Below are 17,593 nucleotides of genomic sequence, written 5' to 3' on the forward strand. Positions count from 1 at the left end.
GATAATTAATAGTTAATGCGGCCCTCGGTCTGAAAAGTTTGGAGACCCCTGCTAGAGCATTGCTCCTCTTCCAAATAGCACATAACAAGAACGGTTACTTCGACAAAAACTAACTGAAGTTTCTTTTCAAAGTGTGTGAGAATTTCAGCAGAGTTGTTTTGATGCACTTTATCCCGATCACAATAAAACCAACATACAGTCAGCAAAAACATCAGTCTACAACCCGCTCACAATAGTACCAACCTACAACCCGCCCACACAAACACCAGTCGACAAACCCGCCCACAATAACACTCCACCCCACACACACACAATACCACCATCGTTACATCTCGATTACAATAACACCAACTTACAACCCGCCAACAATAACATAAACCTACAACCCGCCCACAATAACACCAACCTACAAACCGCCCACAATTCCACAAATTTACAACCTGCCTACAATAACACCAACCTAAAACCTGTCCAAAATAACACCAACTTACAACCCGCCAACAATAACATAAACCTACAACCCGCCCACAATAACACCAACCTACAAACTGCCCACAATTCCACAAATTTACAACCTGCCTACAATAACACCAACCTAAAACCTGTCCAAAATAACACCAACTTACAACCCGCCAACAATAACATAAACCTACAACCCGCCCACAGTAACACCAGTCTACAACCCGCCCACAGTAACACCAGCCTACAACCTGCCCACAATAACACCAGTCTACAACCCGCCCACAATAACACCAACTTACAACCCGTCCACAATAACGCCAGTCTACAACCCGCCCACAATAACACCAGTCTACAACCCGCCCACAATAACACCAGTCTACAACCCGTCCACAATAACGCCAGTCTACAACCCGCCCACAATAACACCAGTCTACAACCCGTCCACAATAACGCCAGTCTACAACCCGCCCACAATAACGCCAGTCTACAACCCGCCCACAATAACACCAGTCTACAACCCGCCCACAATAACGCCAGTCTACAACCCGCCCACAATAACACCAGTCTACAACCCGCCCACAATAACACCAACCTACAACCCGCCCACAATAACGCCAGTCTACAACCCGCCCACAATAACACCAACCTACAACCCGCCCACAATAACACCAACTTACAACCCGTCCACAATAACACCAGTCTACAACCCGCCCACAATAACACCAACCTACAACCCGCCCACAATAACACCAGCCTACAACCCGCCCACCACAACATCAACCTACAATCAGCCCCCACATAATCTCTCCACAAATCTCTATCGCACACTCTTTCTTTCGACCACGCCTACGACCCGCCCATTCTACATTGTTTATTTTTTCTCTGGATAGTTGTGTTCAGTAATGCTTCGTTACATCATTCAGGAAACATTGACAATACGTTAACTAAAGTATTGCTAAGTACCCCAATAATTATAACAAACTTAAGTTCAAACATTTGTTTCTGTAAATGTATTTACTCGTTAGTTTCAGCGAACAGAAATTTAGATGGTATGAAAGCTACATGATAGCCGGAGTTTTTTCCAGGCATCTCTCCGGTGGGGAAGGGGGGGGGGGGGGGGGGGGCGGAAGTCTACCGCTTCCCTCCCCCCCCTCCCGAACGAGATGGAATTAATATGGTAAACATACACTGTTACAAGTGTCCGCCAGAAGCCTGCTTTTCTGAAATAACTAAATGACATTGTGAAGGAGGAGGTTGACATTTGGTGGAATAGTTTTTGGATTTGGTTGATCTATGATGTGGTCACTTCTCTCTTCATGGTCATCTATCAAATCAGATTTGTTTACATGTTGGTCATATGGCATAAATGACTTGGTTACATGTTGGTCATCTGCTATTAATGACTTGTTTACATGCGGGCCATTTGACATAAATCATAAATGACTTGTTTACATACTCGTCTTCTGCTATTAATGACTTGTTTACATGCTGGTCATTTGACATAAAAGACTTGTTTCAATGTTGGTCATCTGGCATAAATGAATTGTTTACATGTTGGTCATCTGGCATAAATGACTTGTTTACATGCTGGTCATCTGGCATAAATGACTTGTTTACATGTTGGTCATCTGACATAAATGACCTATTATCATGATAGTCCTCAGGTGTAACCGACCGCTGGATACCACTGGGATGTTCCACAGCAATGTCTAGATCTACAGCTTTTTCAATTTCCGGAGGGACGGCCCACTTCTGCAGCTCGCCGTCTGCTAAAATCAAGTAGATTATCGCCCCTGCTGAAGCTGTGGCTGCGCAGACGTAGAAAACGTTCTTCCATTCCTCCGGTGATTTCTGTACAAGACAAATTCAAAATCACATAAAATATTACGTGATTTCTGTACAAGACAAAACCCAATCATATAAACAAATTGGCTTTTTTTTGTACAAGGCGAATACACTTTTTGCTGGGTACAATGAATAAGTATAGATCAAGCAGATAAAAATGTCTGAAAGGATTCCTGAATTCCTCAAAACAATCTGCTTTGTTATCCATGCAAAAAAAATGACATAATTCCAGGAATTTTAATTAAGACAGGCGAACTAGGGGAAATAATCACTCTCTTAATATAGAAATGTATATGTCTACATATTTTATTGTAAATTTCAAAACAAATCAATAATTAGTTTAATATGTATATAAATAAGCTTAATACTATTATTTTATTTTTACAAAAATATGTTGTCTACAGTCAAAATTATATATTTTGTCATCATAAATGCTAAAATATTACAGTATAATAAAAGTTTTTTTAAATCAGATTTGGTACTTATTACTTACGAGAAAAATGGCCCGTTGAGGAAGGATACAACGGGCGCTAGGCTGATAGTGCTGTCTCTTTTCTCTAAACTAAAACCACCCCACCCTACCCCCCCCCCACCACCCCCCCCCCCCCCACCCCACCTTCCACTTTTTAGATTAGACACATTAATTAGGCGGTAATTTTATTATAGAGTATCGATGAGGAAATTTCTTTTGAGTTGGGGAGGGGGAGGTGGGCTCAGACGTTCTTCGCCCCTACCCAAAGAATTGTATGAAAGAAACTCTTCACGCAAACCACTTAGATTAGACAAAATTTCCTTTTTATTCAATGTTTACTCGAGAATCAATGACGTCATATTACTGTGTGCACTCTCCGGCTTGAGATTACTCTATGCTAAATGTAACGTCATATTTCGTTTTTCGAATTACTATGCATGTTTTTAATTTGCTTATGTTTTCTCTAGAGCGTTCTTGTCAGATAGACAGACAGCGAAACTATTATTATTAATTACTTACGTTAGGTGTCAGAGCGGCAGCAATGATGGGTGCAACCATGCCAGGTACTGTGGAGAACGTGTTTGTTATGCCAAACAAAATCCCAGCGTAACTGAAAGAAATAATACCGTTGTATAAATTACAATCAATTCAAACATAAACCCAAATCAAACCAGTCATACATATTTTATTTTTTTGAACCAAGGCCTAATCTGCCACTGTCAAATCAGAAATTTACATAATTAGCAATTATAATGGGTGGCTAAAGAAGAAATTAGGTGCATGACATTTGGCGCTGAATAGGACACAATGAGAAGAGACAATATCCTCTTGTAATATGGAATTCCTAGATAAGCAGAAGCACACTAGGGTTAGAGTGCGTAAACTTTAAAACTAGCAATAATTATAAAAGAAAAGAAAAGAAAACAAAACAAACCAAGTACCATATACCTTGGAGCCAGGTCTAAATGATTGGCGCAATAGCCGGACCTGTTGAGGCCCATGAAGGATGTACACAAGCACAACAAAGCCACGGCAATATGGCGGTGTTCACAGCTCATCTGACCAACACTGGCGATACAAATGGCGGTTCCTACTAAAGCTGGGGAAAGAAAAACACATTATTTATCATCCAAACTCTCTTTGGAATGTGCTTACCAATTTAATCTAAAAATGCTTTAGACGTGTTTTACAAATTTGAAACAAAAATCGGAAATTGATCTTCTAACTGTCCCAGCCACTTACACTTACATGTAAACTGTAAGGACCTTCTGACTGCCCCACTTACACTTACATGTAAACTGGAAAGACCTTCTGACTGTCCCACTTACATGTAAACTGGAAAGACCTTCTGACTGTCCCACTTACATGTAAACTGGAAAGACCTTCTGACTGCCCTACTTACACTTACATGTAAACTGGAAAGACCTTCTGACTGTCCCACTTACATGTAAACTGGAAAGACCTTCTGACTTTCCCACTTACATGTAAATGGAAAGACCTTCTGACTGTCCCACTTACATGTAAACTGGAAAGACCTTTTGACTTTCCCACTTACATGTAAACTGGAAAGACCTTCTGACTGTCCCACTTACATGTAAACTGGAAAGACCTTCTGACTGTCCCACTTACATGTAAACTGGAAAGACCTCCTGACTGTCCCACTTACACTTACATGTAAACTGGAAAGACCTTTTGACTTTCCCACTTACATGTAAATGGAAAGACCTGACTGCCCCACTTACATGTGAACTGGAAAGACCTTCTGACTGTTCTTGTAGACATCCAGCCCTTCTCTCTGAATGTGTCAGCGGCGTAACCCCCGGCAATAGAAGAGACGAACTGGCACACATAGAGCAGGGCAGACAGAAGCCCGTTCTGGCAAATAATACATACATTATCTTTCTTTTTTTTTTTAGAAAGTTCCAAAATCGGTTGTTTAAATACTACAGTTGATTACCCCTAAAAATTGTATAAATGAAAGTGCAACTAGCCTGTTTAATATCAAAGTTCAAGCTTTCTTTCATGTAAAGCGGAAGTGACGTCAATAGTGTGTAGTTGACGTAGTTGTTGCACGTGTGAGCAGTAATGATTGCCCACAGGGGACCGGATGTAAACATTGGCACCCAAGGCGTCCGATTGACCTGGATAAAAGTTACAACAAAACTGTTGTAAGTTTTGTTTTGCCAAAATATTGTAAATAAACCGGGAGTGATCTCCCCTAAATTTTCTTGAATATTCTTATATAACTCTACGGGGGATGGCAACTCGGGATATAGAAATGATTTTTAATCCATTTTAAATTACTTAAACTTTTTAAAATATAATAGAATCTCGTAGCAAAAAGAATTGCGCACCAAGTGAACGCTAAACAATATATTATTATGTATAATAGTGCGGAATATTATTAGTACTTTATAAATTAACATGCGTTTTTGGAGAAATCGGAAATAACGTAAATTACTACTTCCGGTTAACGGAAATTACTCAAAATTCTGCAGAAGGCAGAAAATAAGATCTTTTAATTTTTTGGCACGATTAAAATACTTCGTCTATGCTTCATTTACGAGAAAGTAAAAAAAAAATGTACTAATAGCTACATTGACCATTTAACATAGTTGTAACAAAAGAACAAGTTATAGAGCCTACCTTCTTGCAGTGGCGGAACTAGAAAAAAAGGGCCACCCCGCAAAAAAAATTTTTTAGGCCCCCCCCCCCCCTCCCATATATATATAGGGCCCTATATATATATATATATATATATATATATATATATATATATATATATATATATATATATATATATATATATATATATATATATATATATATATATATATATATATATATATATATATATATATATATATATATATACAAAATACTAACATAGGATACCCATTACTGGCCTTTTCGGGTTTTGAAAAAACAATATTGTTTTTTTTTTTAAATTAAAACACATTACTACATCATGTCAAGTGAGTAAGTGCATTAGTGTGTTTTGAAGAAAATCATTTTATTTTCATCTGCGTTATAGATCTACTTTACATTTAGTCGGCCAAAAGAATATAAAACATGAAAGCTTTGTAGAAGTAATGGTGTCTCGCGTTATGATTATTTTTATGTTTTTTTTTTCTATTTATATTATTAATTTTAAACAAATTTCCTTTTTTTACAACGTCACTCTTTAGTAAGTACTTTATAAAAAAAATAATAATTAAGAGAAGTAATTGCTTTCTAATTCGTTTAGTACAGATCTATTAAAAGGTGCTTATGAGCACCCCTATTTGACTATTTAAAAAAGGGAAATAAGTCATGGAAGTGGTTTGAACGTTTACTTATCTTTGTTTAGTTTAATTGTAGGAGAGAGAGAGGACTCAGCTTTCACAGTTGTTTAAAAACAAAGGGAAAAAGAATATACAAGAGCGTGGGGTGGTGTCTATAGAATGAAGATAATAAAACCGCAGCTACGGTAATCGTTTTACAAAACAACCATCAAGTCAAAAATGCAAGAAAATTAGATTTTTTTAAAACTATATAAAAATTATTATGGTCGGCTGAGGGCCCCTAAATGGCGTGGGCCCCCCCGCATTGCGGGGTCTGGCGGCACTGTAGTTCCGCCCCTGCCTTCTTGACGTCGCCTCTGCCTATGGAAGCCTCGATGTAGAACTTTTCCCTTACCTTCTTGACGTCGCCTCTGCCTATGGAAGCCTCGATGTAGAACTTCTCCCTTACCTTCTTGACGTCGCCTCTGCCTATGGAAGCCTCGATGTAGAACTTCTCCCTTACCTTCTTGACGTCGCCTCTGCCTGTGGAAGCCTCGATGTACAACTTCTCCCTTACCTTCTTGACGTCGCCTCTGCCTATGGAAGCCTCGATGTAGAACTTCTCCCATACCTTCTTGACGTCGCCTCTGCCTATGGAAGCCTCGATGTAGAACTTCTCCCTTACCTTCTTGACGTCGCCTCTGCCTATGGAAGCCTCGATGTAGAACTTCTCCCTTACCTTCTTGACGTCGCCTCTGCCTATGGAAGCCTCGATGTAGAACTTCTCCCTTACCTTCTTGACGTCGCCTCTGCCTATGGAAGCCTCGATGTAGAACTTCTCCCTTACCTTCTTGACGTCGCCTCTGCCTATGGAAGCCTCGATGTAGAACTTCTCCCTTACCTTCTTGACGTCGCCTCTGCCTATGGAAGCCTGGATGTAGAACTTCTCCCTCTCCGTGATGAACCTGTGTTTAGCTGGGGTGTCGGCCGTGAAGAGAAACCAGAGGACAACCCACAGCATGTTGAACAGACCTGGGGGGTGGGGGGATGGGGGTGGGTAGAGTGAGTGGTGGGTTGAGTGTGGGGTGGGTGGAGTGAGTGGTGGGTGGAGTTAGTGGTGGGTGGATTGAGTAGTGGGTAGAGTTGGTAGTGGGAAGAGTGAGTAGTGGGTGGAGTGAGTGGAGGATGGAGTGAAGGTGGGAAGAGTGACGGGTGGATAGAGTGACGGGTGTGTGGAGTGAGGGAGTGGAGTGAAGGGTGGGTGGAGTGAAAGTGGGTGGAGTAAGTGGTGGGTGAAGTGAGATGTGGCTAGAGTGAGGTGTAGGCGGAATAAAGGGGGAGTAGACACATGTTCTAAACATTTTACACAACTATTCTTCATCTGATTCATTTGAACCTTATCGATTATGTTGTTTATTTAAAGTGACTACCACACAATGAGAATTGAGGTTTGTTTTTGATCCATCAGTTAAGTTTGAATTGTTTGTTTGTAGGGCAGATCTCACAAAAAAAATGAGATTTAAATATCTGTTCCATCAATATGAATGTAATAGTATGAAAGTGTTTTTTTTTTTGTTGTGACATAAATCTATTTATTTTTTAACCCAATAATTTATAACTTAAGCATCCTACTTGGCATTAACGCTTTCGCAACGCCTCTCTTTCTACATAACCTGGTCTCATAGTCTAGACTCTCTTCGCCTGGGGAACGACACCTAACAAATAGTAAACAAATCGCCTAATGAGAACTGTTTGGAGTTGGAGGTGCTACTATTTAAGGTTGAAAAAGGAGAGTATATTCTAACCACCCCCTTCCCTATATGTCTGCAACCACCAAGTATGTTATGAAACGATAGGTTTTATTAAATAACGCAACTACCAAACTGTTTATCGTTAAATGTTTGATGTAAAAAGTGTATGTCTTAACATTGTCTTATTAAAATATTTACAAAACGAAAAAGATTATATGAAAGCAGGCGATTATAATTTCTAAGTTTCACATTTAAACTATGTGTTTACTCTAAATGACTAACTTTAGTCACTTGAATGAGAAACTTACCTGACAAGTAAAAGATGGAGCCCCAGCCGTTGTCGAACCCGTACTGGCAAAGTAGCCCGGATATTGAAAACGTCGCGATGTTTCCCACTAAAGGACCTGAACACAAAATGAGCGCTGTAAATTTCAGTCAGATGTACGCAGAATTGTCAGCACTGTTATCAAATAAAAGTAAAGATTCCTCTTCAGATCTTACGATCCATTGGGCTGATGAAGTGGAGTTTATATGATTCTCGACTTCTGAATATAAAGGTATAAAGTGGTCAGCACTTTGCCCAGCCGCCTTTACTTTCCCTAACGTGAGTTAGCTACCCATGAGAGTGGGGTGGACTCAGGGACATTTCACTAAATTGAACACGGATTCGAACCCGAAACTATCGGGTTAGCAGTCTTGCGCTCCACCGCTAGGCCACGCCGTCCCATACTGATATCAAATAGGGTTGGAAATTTTAAGTGAGCACTGATTATGCTAATAATTTAATAGTATTAATATACTGACTCAGTTACGATATTTGTAAACTACCTGCAAATGTGTAGGATGTCATTTTACTTCTCTCAAATGGTGGTGTCCATTTTCCCAGCATCGCATGCACACATGGGAAGGTAACCCCCTGAGATTTGTAAAGCACAATGTTAAAATTAACATGAGCTCCCTTTACTAATTAGTTGTTAGATTAACCTAACTACTTTGGTGTGTCCATGTGTAAATTTACGGCTTTAGCATAAGGTTTTTAGTTTGATGTTTAACAGATCTTGTTAATCAAGTACTCACCGCGGCAAATCCCAGGATAAAGCGTATAGCGTACACGAGGTACACGTGCGTTCTAGCACTCACGGGCGTCAAGAGCGTGCACAGGGCACAGAAAAACATGGCCACACCCCAGACTCTTTTACCGCCGTACCTGGACGCCAGCCACCCACCTGAGGTAAGGTGCACGTATCTTACATTAGAGAACACACTTGATAAATGGCATTTGGGATTAAGTCATTAAAGGACACAAGAAGATTAGATGATATCATAGACACCCCCCCCCCCCAGCCCCATTCCATTAACCTATTTTTTCAGAACAGAGAAAATACGATACAATATTCAGAATTCAAAACCTATTGCCGTAACCATATTTTATTATAAAGCATGAATGATTTTTAAACATATAACTAGGCTTAATATCAATGTAACACAATCCTTTTCGTTGAAATAATACTATTTGGATTACAAGTGTTTTTTTTTTAAATTTTATGATCATAATTCCTTTATATATATATATATATATATATATATATATATATATATATATATATATATATATATATATATATATATATATATATATATATATTTATATATATATATATATATATATATATATATATATATATATATATATATATATATATATATATATCAGGTACTACACATCAAACTATAGGTATAAACACGAGCATAGAATCACGCTAACAGGTTATCAGTTTTTAGACACGAGGAAATCAAACTAGAAGACATGAAGCATAAACATGATATCTACATTCGACAGAGAAACAAAGGGAGTTAAAAAAGGATTTAGTAAAGTAAGATTCGCCTCGAAATCTATATAATAGGACATTTCCCTTACTTGGTATCTGAGTGAAGATGTAGCCATAGAAGTACATAGACAGAAGCTCAGACCGAGTGCTTTTGCTCCAATCAAACTCAGCTCTCTAGTGTGGGGAAAACAAATTTTAGTTATTCAAAAAATCAAACACCTAATTACAAAATAACCGCATATAAATAAAACGCAAATAAGTTTTGTGGTTGTAACCAAATGTTATTTCCCTGATATGTTAAGTTCTCGAACTCACATCGCTTGTGTTCTTGTCCACGTCTACGTCACTATCCCCGCCACACACGTCATCCGTGACGTTGCCGGAAGTGACGTGACTCAGGTTGGCGGACGTGACGTTGAGGGGCGTGTTCCTCACCATACAGATGATGGCGACAGAGATGTTGACTCGGGTTGTGTAGATCAGGACGTTGCCTATAAAAGCCAGGAAGGCGAGGACCAGCCTCTGGGAGCAGAAGAGGGGCGCTGGGGGGAGAGGGGTGCGATTACAAAGCTGTAGGTAATAGTGATAGGAATGATGATGATGATGATGATGATGATGAGGTAATAGTGGGGACGGTATGGCGTAGCAGTAGAGCGCTAGACTACTAACACGAAAGTCTCGAGTTCGGATCCCAGGCCAGAAGCGTAGCGAGGGGGGGGGATATGTCCCCGGGCGCCAACCCTAGGGAGGCGCCAAAATAGGTTGCAAAAACAAATTGAAAGGTCGAGGGCGGATGTGTAAATCAAAAGTTTGAGGGGGGGGGGGTGCAAATCGAAAGTTCGAGGTGTGGGGGGGGGGGGGTGCAAATCGAAAGTGTTCGAGGGGGGGGGGTGCAAATCCAAAGTTTGTCCCCGGGCGCCGGGAAGGGTCGCTACGCCTCTGTCCCAGGCTCGAGTCCGTAGAACGTCTCTGAGTCCACCCAGCTCTTATAGGTACCTGATTCTCGTTAGATAAATATGGGCGGCTCGGCATAGTTCTGATCACGCTCTCCCCTTGTAAGCTGATGAAGGTAAGTGAAATACATGAACTCTACTTCATCTGTCCCATAAGTCTTGGGCACGAACGGAAAAAGATGATGAATTGAAATGAGCAATTTTTTAGATAATTACAAACACAATTATTAAAATCTAATTTAGTTCTTAATTACGATCATTGTGCTATTGAAGTTGAATCTATTTTTACTTACACAAGAGGTCAAGAAAATATGAACTCTTCTTCGTTAGCCCTATGGATCGTTAGGTCTTAAAGGCTAACATTACTCCGAACTATTTGAGACGATATTACGAGCAATAAACAAATTCACTCAATTAGTCAATAGATGGAAGTAGAAATATGTTGATCCGTTTTTAGATTAGAAGAAAGGATACGTATTTGTCGGTCGACGTTTGTTTTTCACAAAGAAAGGAAATGCCAAACTATTCCTTAGTGAAATTCCAGATACAATAGGAACGCTTCAATTAACAAAGATACATAATTTGTAGATTGTCCCATGTATTTGACGTTATCTTTTTCAATTAAATTAAACGTCAGTCGGTGCTACAGGGATTTGTCACATAGACTGAATATCCTTGTTACATAGACTACCGTTGTCAAAAAGACAACTATCCTTGTCATATCGACATACTTTCCTTGTCAAAAAGACAACTATCCTTGTCACATAGACATACTATCCTAGTCACATAGACATACTATCCTTGTCACATAGACATACTATCCTTAAAATATCTTTTTTTTAAATTATCATTTCGGACCCGTGACTCAACATGGAATGTGAAGTAGAGTTCACCTGTTCTGTTAACAAGGCAAATGAAGAGACAGTGTGGTCAGTTCTCTGACAATTGGCATTTGCATTCCCTAAAGTGAGTCAGGTACCCATCACAGCTGAGAGGACTCAGGGACTTCGTACTGGTTCACGTTTAGCATCTGATCTTGAGTATTTTGGTTTAGCGATATTTCGCTCTATCGCTTGACCCTACCGTTCCACAATGTCACAGAAGTGTATGAAATACACCGAGGTGTGTGCAATACACAGAGGTGTATGAAAGTCACAGAAATATATGAAATAAACATATTGTATGAAATACACAGAAGATTTTGAAACACACACAAGTATGAAACACACACAAGTATGAAACACACACACACAAGTATGAAACACACACACACGTATGAAACACACACACAAGAATGAAACACATACAATTATGATACACACACAAATATGAAACACACACACACACAAGTATGAAACACACACAAGTATGAAACACACACAATTATGAAACACACACAAATATGAAACACACACACAAGTATGAAACACACACAAGTATGAAACACACACACCAGTATGAAACACACACACAAGTATGAAAAACACACAAGTATGAAACACACACACAAGTATGAAACACACACACCAGTATGAAACACACACACAAGTATGAAAAACACATAAATGTATGAAATAAACATATTGTATGAAATACACAGAAGATTTTGAAACACCCACAAGTATGAAACACACACAAGTATAAAACACACACACAAGTATGAAACACACACAATTATGATACACACACAAATATGAAACACACACACAAGTATGAAACACACACACAAGTATGAAACACACACACAAGTATGAAACACACGCACAAGTATGAAACACACACAATTATGATACACACACAAATATGAAACACACACACAAGTATGAAACACACACAAGTATGAAACACACACAATTATGAAACACACACAAATATGAAACACACACACAAGAATGAAACACACACAAGTATGAAACACACACACCAGTATGAAACACACACAAGTATGAAAAACACACAAGTATGAAACACACACACAAGTATGAAACACACACACCAGTATGAAACACACACACAAGTATGAAAAACACACAAGTATGAAACCTTAACAAGTATGAAATACACACAAGTATGAAACACACACACTAGTATGAAACACACACACACAAGTATGAAACACACGCACAAGTATGAAACACACACAATTATGATACACACACAAATATGAAACACACACACAAGTATGAAACACACACAAATATGAAACACACACACAAGTATGAAACACACACAAGTATGAAACACACACACCAGTATGAAACACACACACAAGTATGAAAAACACACAAGTATGAAACACACACACAAGTATGAAACACACACACCAGTATGAAACACACACACAAGTATGAAATACACACAAGTATGAAACACACACACTAGTATGAAACACACACACACAAGTATGAAACACACGCACAAGTATGAAACACACACAATTATGATACACACACAAATATGAAACACACACACAAGTATGAAACACACACAAGTATGAAACACACACAATTATGAAACACACACAAATATGAAACACACACACAAGTATGAAACACACACAAGTATGAAACACACACACCAGTATGAAACACACACACAAGTATGAAAAACACACAAGTATGAAACACACACACAAGTATGAAACACACACACCAGTATGAAACACATACAATTATGATACACACACAAATATGAAACACACACACACACAAGTATGAAACACACACAAGTATGAAACACACACAATTATGAAACACACACAAATATGAAACACACACACAAGTATGAAACACACACAAGTATGAAACACACACACCAGTATGAAACACACACACAAGTATGAAAAACACACAAGTATGAAACACACACACAAGTATGAAACACACACACCAGTATGAAACACACACACAAGTATGAAAAACACATAAATGTATGAAATAAACATATTGTATGAAATACACAGAAGATTTTGAAACACCCACAAGTATGAAACACACACAAGTATAAAACACACACACAAGTATGAAACACACACAATTATGATACACACACAAATATGAAACACACACACAAGTATGAAACACACACACAAGTATGAAACACACACACAAGTATGAAACACACGCACAAGTATGAAACACACACAATTATGATACACACACAAATATGAAACACACACACAAGTATGAAACACACACAAGTATGAAACACACACAATTATGAAACACACACAAATATGAAACACACACACAAGTATGAAACACACACAAGTATGAAACACACACACCAGTATGAAACACACACACAAGTATGAAAAACACACAAGTATGAAACACACACACAAGTATGAAACACACACACCAGTATGAAACACACACACAAGTATGAAAAACACACAAGTATGAAACCTTAACAAGTATGAAATACACACAAGTATGAAACACACACACTAGTATGAAACACACACACACAAGTATGAAACACACGCACAAGTATGAAACACACACAATTATGATACACACACAAATATGAAACACACACACAAGTATGAAACACACACAAGTATGAAACACACACAATTATGAAACACACACAAATATGAAACACACACACAAGTATGAAACACACACAAGTATGAAACACACACACCAGTATGAAACACACACACAAGTATGAAAAACACACAAGTATGAAACACACACACAAGTATGAAACACACACACCAGTATGAAACACACACACAAGTATGAAAAACACACAAGTATGAAACCTTAACAAGTATGAAATACACACAAGTATGAAACACACACAGGTATGCAGCACACACACAAGTATGAAATACACACTAGTATGAAACACACACAAGTATGAAATACACACTAGTATGAAACACACACAAGTATGAAATACACACTAGTATGAAACACACACACAAGTATGAAATACACACTAGTATGAAACACACACAAGTATGAAACACACACAAGTATGAAACACACACATAAGTATGAAACAAACAAGTATGTAACACACACAAGTATGAAACACACACTCACGTATGAAACACAAACACACGTATGAAACACACACACAAGTATGAAAAACACACAAGTATGAAACCTTAACAAGTATGAAATACACACAAGTATGAAACACACACAGGTATGCAGCACACACACAAGTATGAAATACACACTAGTATGAAACACACACAAGTATGAAATACACACTAGTATGAAACACACACAAGTATGAAATACACACTAGTATGAAACACACACACAAGTATGAAATACACACTAGTATGAAACACACACAAGTATGAAACACACACAAGTATGAAACACACACATAAGTATGAAACAAACAAGTATGTAACACACACAAGTATGAAACACACACTCACGTATGAAACACAAACACACGTATGAAACACACACACACGTATGAAACACACTCAAGTATGAAACACACAAACAAATATGAAACACACACAAGTATGCAACACACAAGTATGAAACACACACCCAATTATGAAACACACACAAGTATGAAACTTACACACAAGTATGAAACACACACACAAGTATGAAACACACACACGTATGAAACATACACACAAGTATGAAACACACACACCTATGAAACACACACAAGTATGAAACACACACAAGTATGAAACACACACATGTATGAAACACACACAAGTATGAAAAACATACACAAGTATGAAACACACAAGTATGAAATATACTTAGTTAACAGTGTAAAAAAATATATTTTAAAATGTTGACACAAAAAAATTAAGCAGGTGTGTATCCACAGCAAGCACTGACTAGCGGTGATATTTTAAACCTATGTCCTTAATTTTCTTTAGTAGTGATAAAATAGAAGTTAAGACTTTAGTAAACAGTCATGTGTAAACGAGCAAGGTGTAACTACAGATAAAAAGGTTTACCTTTAACAACTTCTACCATGGTGAAACATTGTATTTGTTAGGCTCAATTTGAATCCGCAGTTGAGAAGTTGCCGTTTAGGATATCAGCATATAAAGTTAGATAATGTTAACATTCTCATTTCATCAATCTAGGTGTGTTTTTTCTAACAGTCAAAGTGGGAGGTATCTAATAATATAACACAACTGCCATGTTAAGGTTGTTTTTCTTCCTGTGTCCTTGAGAGGTCATAGGTCATTGCACGACAAAAATAAATAAGCTGTGCATTATCCGCCTACCTTGAGACATGAAGTAAAAATATAATGTGTACGTGGCCTTGGACCCAACCCCCAGTAGCGTAGCCAGGATCGTCTCATGGGGGGGGGGGGGGGGGGTTCAAATTTTTACCCGGGGACAAACTTTCGATTTGCACCCCCCCCCCCCCACTCAAACTTTTGATTTACACCCCCCTCCTCAAACTTTCGATTTGCACCCCTCCCCTCATACTTTTTATATATATATATATATATATATATATATATATATATATATATATATATATATATATATATATATATATATATATATATATATATATATATATATATATATATATATATATATATATATATATATATATATATATACCGAGGGGTCTATGGGGGATTATGAACCCCCACTAAACCCCCCCCCCCCCACCCTGCCTACGCCACTGTAAACCCCAGCCACTCTCGTGAAAGTACATCAAAGGAACACACAAGTAAAGGAAAATTTAAAGTAAAGTAAAACAATATTTCCCTTACTTGGTATCTGTGTGAAGATGTAGCCATAGAAGTACATAGACAGAAGCTCAGACTGAGTGCTTTTGCTCCAATTAAACTCAGCTCTCTAGTGTTGGAAAACAAAAAGCATCATGTTCATTTCTAATACGAAGACATTTGTTTAAAGATATTTTTCAATAAAATCTTTCTAACAATTTTCATTAATTTAAAAGCACAAAGGAATATTGATTCATATGTAATTATGTTTTCTAAATAAGCGTATACTATTGCGTAATTTTTATCAAGAATATTTTGTAATTAAACAAACATGACAGTACCGGACATATTTGCTTTAGTTGAGCGTTGCAGTTTTGTATTTCTCTGGAGGACAGTTAGTTTAAGAGGATGATATTTTATTATGAAGCTTATTTAAAATTGACCGAAGAGATAAACACAGTTAAATACCAACCTTAATAATTTAAATGAGTAAAAAGGAATGAATAAAATAAAAATTTTATAACTAAAGTAAAGTGAAATTGTTTATTAAATTGATAAGATTTATAATAATAACAGAAAATAAACATTTAAAATATCCATGTTTTTGATCAACAATATTGTGCAGTCAAAAATGTATTTGATAATATTTGCATTTTGGTTTAATTATTACAATGCTTTAATTTTTAAAATATTTTTCAAAATATTTTATATTGTCTCCCTTGAGTATTTCACTTTAAACAAACCAGTATCAGTAAGGCTGCGTTTACACTACACGTCGGCAGACCGAATTTCTGTTTCTGACAACAAGGCCGAACAACTGGAAAGCAAACAAAAAGTATAACCCAGTTCTATTGGTTACACTTGAGCCGATCTCATCGTCCGAGTCGTCAGACTACGTCAGGCGCCTGATGATGAACTTAAAATTTTGTTTCTGTTCTGACGGAAAACACATTCTGATGAAAATTTATCTGGCAGGGATAAACAAAAAATAAAATGGAGGCCTTCGGTTTGAACAGAAAGTTGTAGTATTTGACACAGAGAAGCTGATTTTTACTTATTCGGGAGAGAAAATTAAAGGTCTGAAATAGCCGATTAACTCGGATGTACAAGTTAAGTAATTTATTTCACTTATTCACTTCATTTATTAATTTTTATCATTCATTCAAATTTTTTTTTGCTTATCGACTCTCACTCACACTCAACTCGCGTAGAAGATTTCTACACAATTTCTAGATTCTAGAATCTAGATCTAGATCTAGATCTAGATAACTACATCTAGACCTATTAATTCTTTTTTCTAGAGTCTAGAGTGAATCTAGATTCTAG

General features: G+C 37.6%; 1 protein-coding gene across 1 annotated transcript; it reads right to left on the bottom strand.

Annotated features, from left to right (window-relative positions):
* Positions 1 to 1,977: 1,977 nt before the first annotated feature.
* LOC131928326 (sialin-like) lies at positions 1,978 to 15,611 on the bottom strand. The gene is made up of 12 exons (XM_059284327.1): positions 15,533 to 15,611; positions 9,938 to 10,164; positions 9,712 to 9,796; positions 8,871 to 9,019; positions 8,622 to 8,709; positions 8,102 to 8,197; positions 6,944 to 7,074; positions 4,771 to 4,920; positions 4,513 to 4,654; positions 3,728 to 3,869; positions 3,299 to 3,389; positions 1,978 to 2,313 (listed from the first exon to the last, which is right to left on the bottom strand). Exons 1-12 carry the CDS (start codon positions 15,549 to 15,551, stop codon positions 1,978 to 1,980), a joined length of 1,656 nt encoding a protein of 551 aa, XP_059140310.1. The 5' UTR covers positions 15,552 to 15,611.
* Between the last annotated feature and the right edge of the window lie 1,982 nt (positions 15,612 to 17,593).

This window comes from Physella acuta, unplaced genomic scaffold, assembly GCF_028476545.2.
Source record: "Physella acuta isolate Inbredline_101_S28 unplaced genomic scaffold, ASM2847654v3 ptg001482l, whole genome shotgun sequence".
Taxonomy (NCBI): domain Eukaryota; kingdom Metazoa; phylum Mollusca; class Gastropoda; family Physidae; genus Physella; species Physella acuta.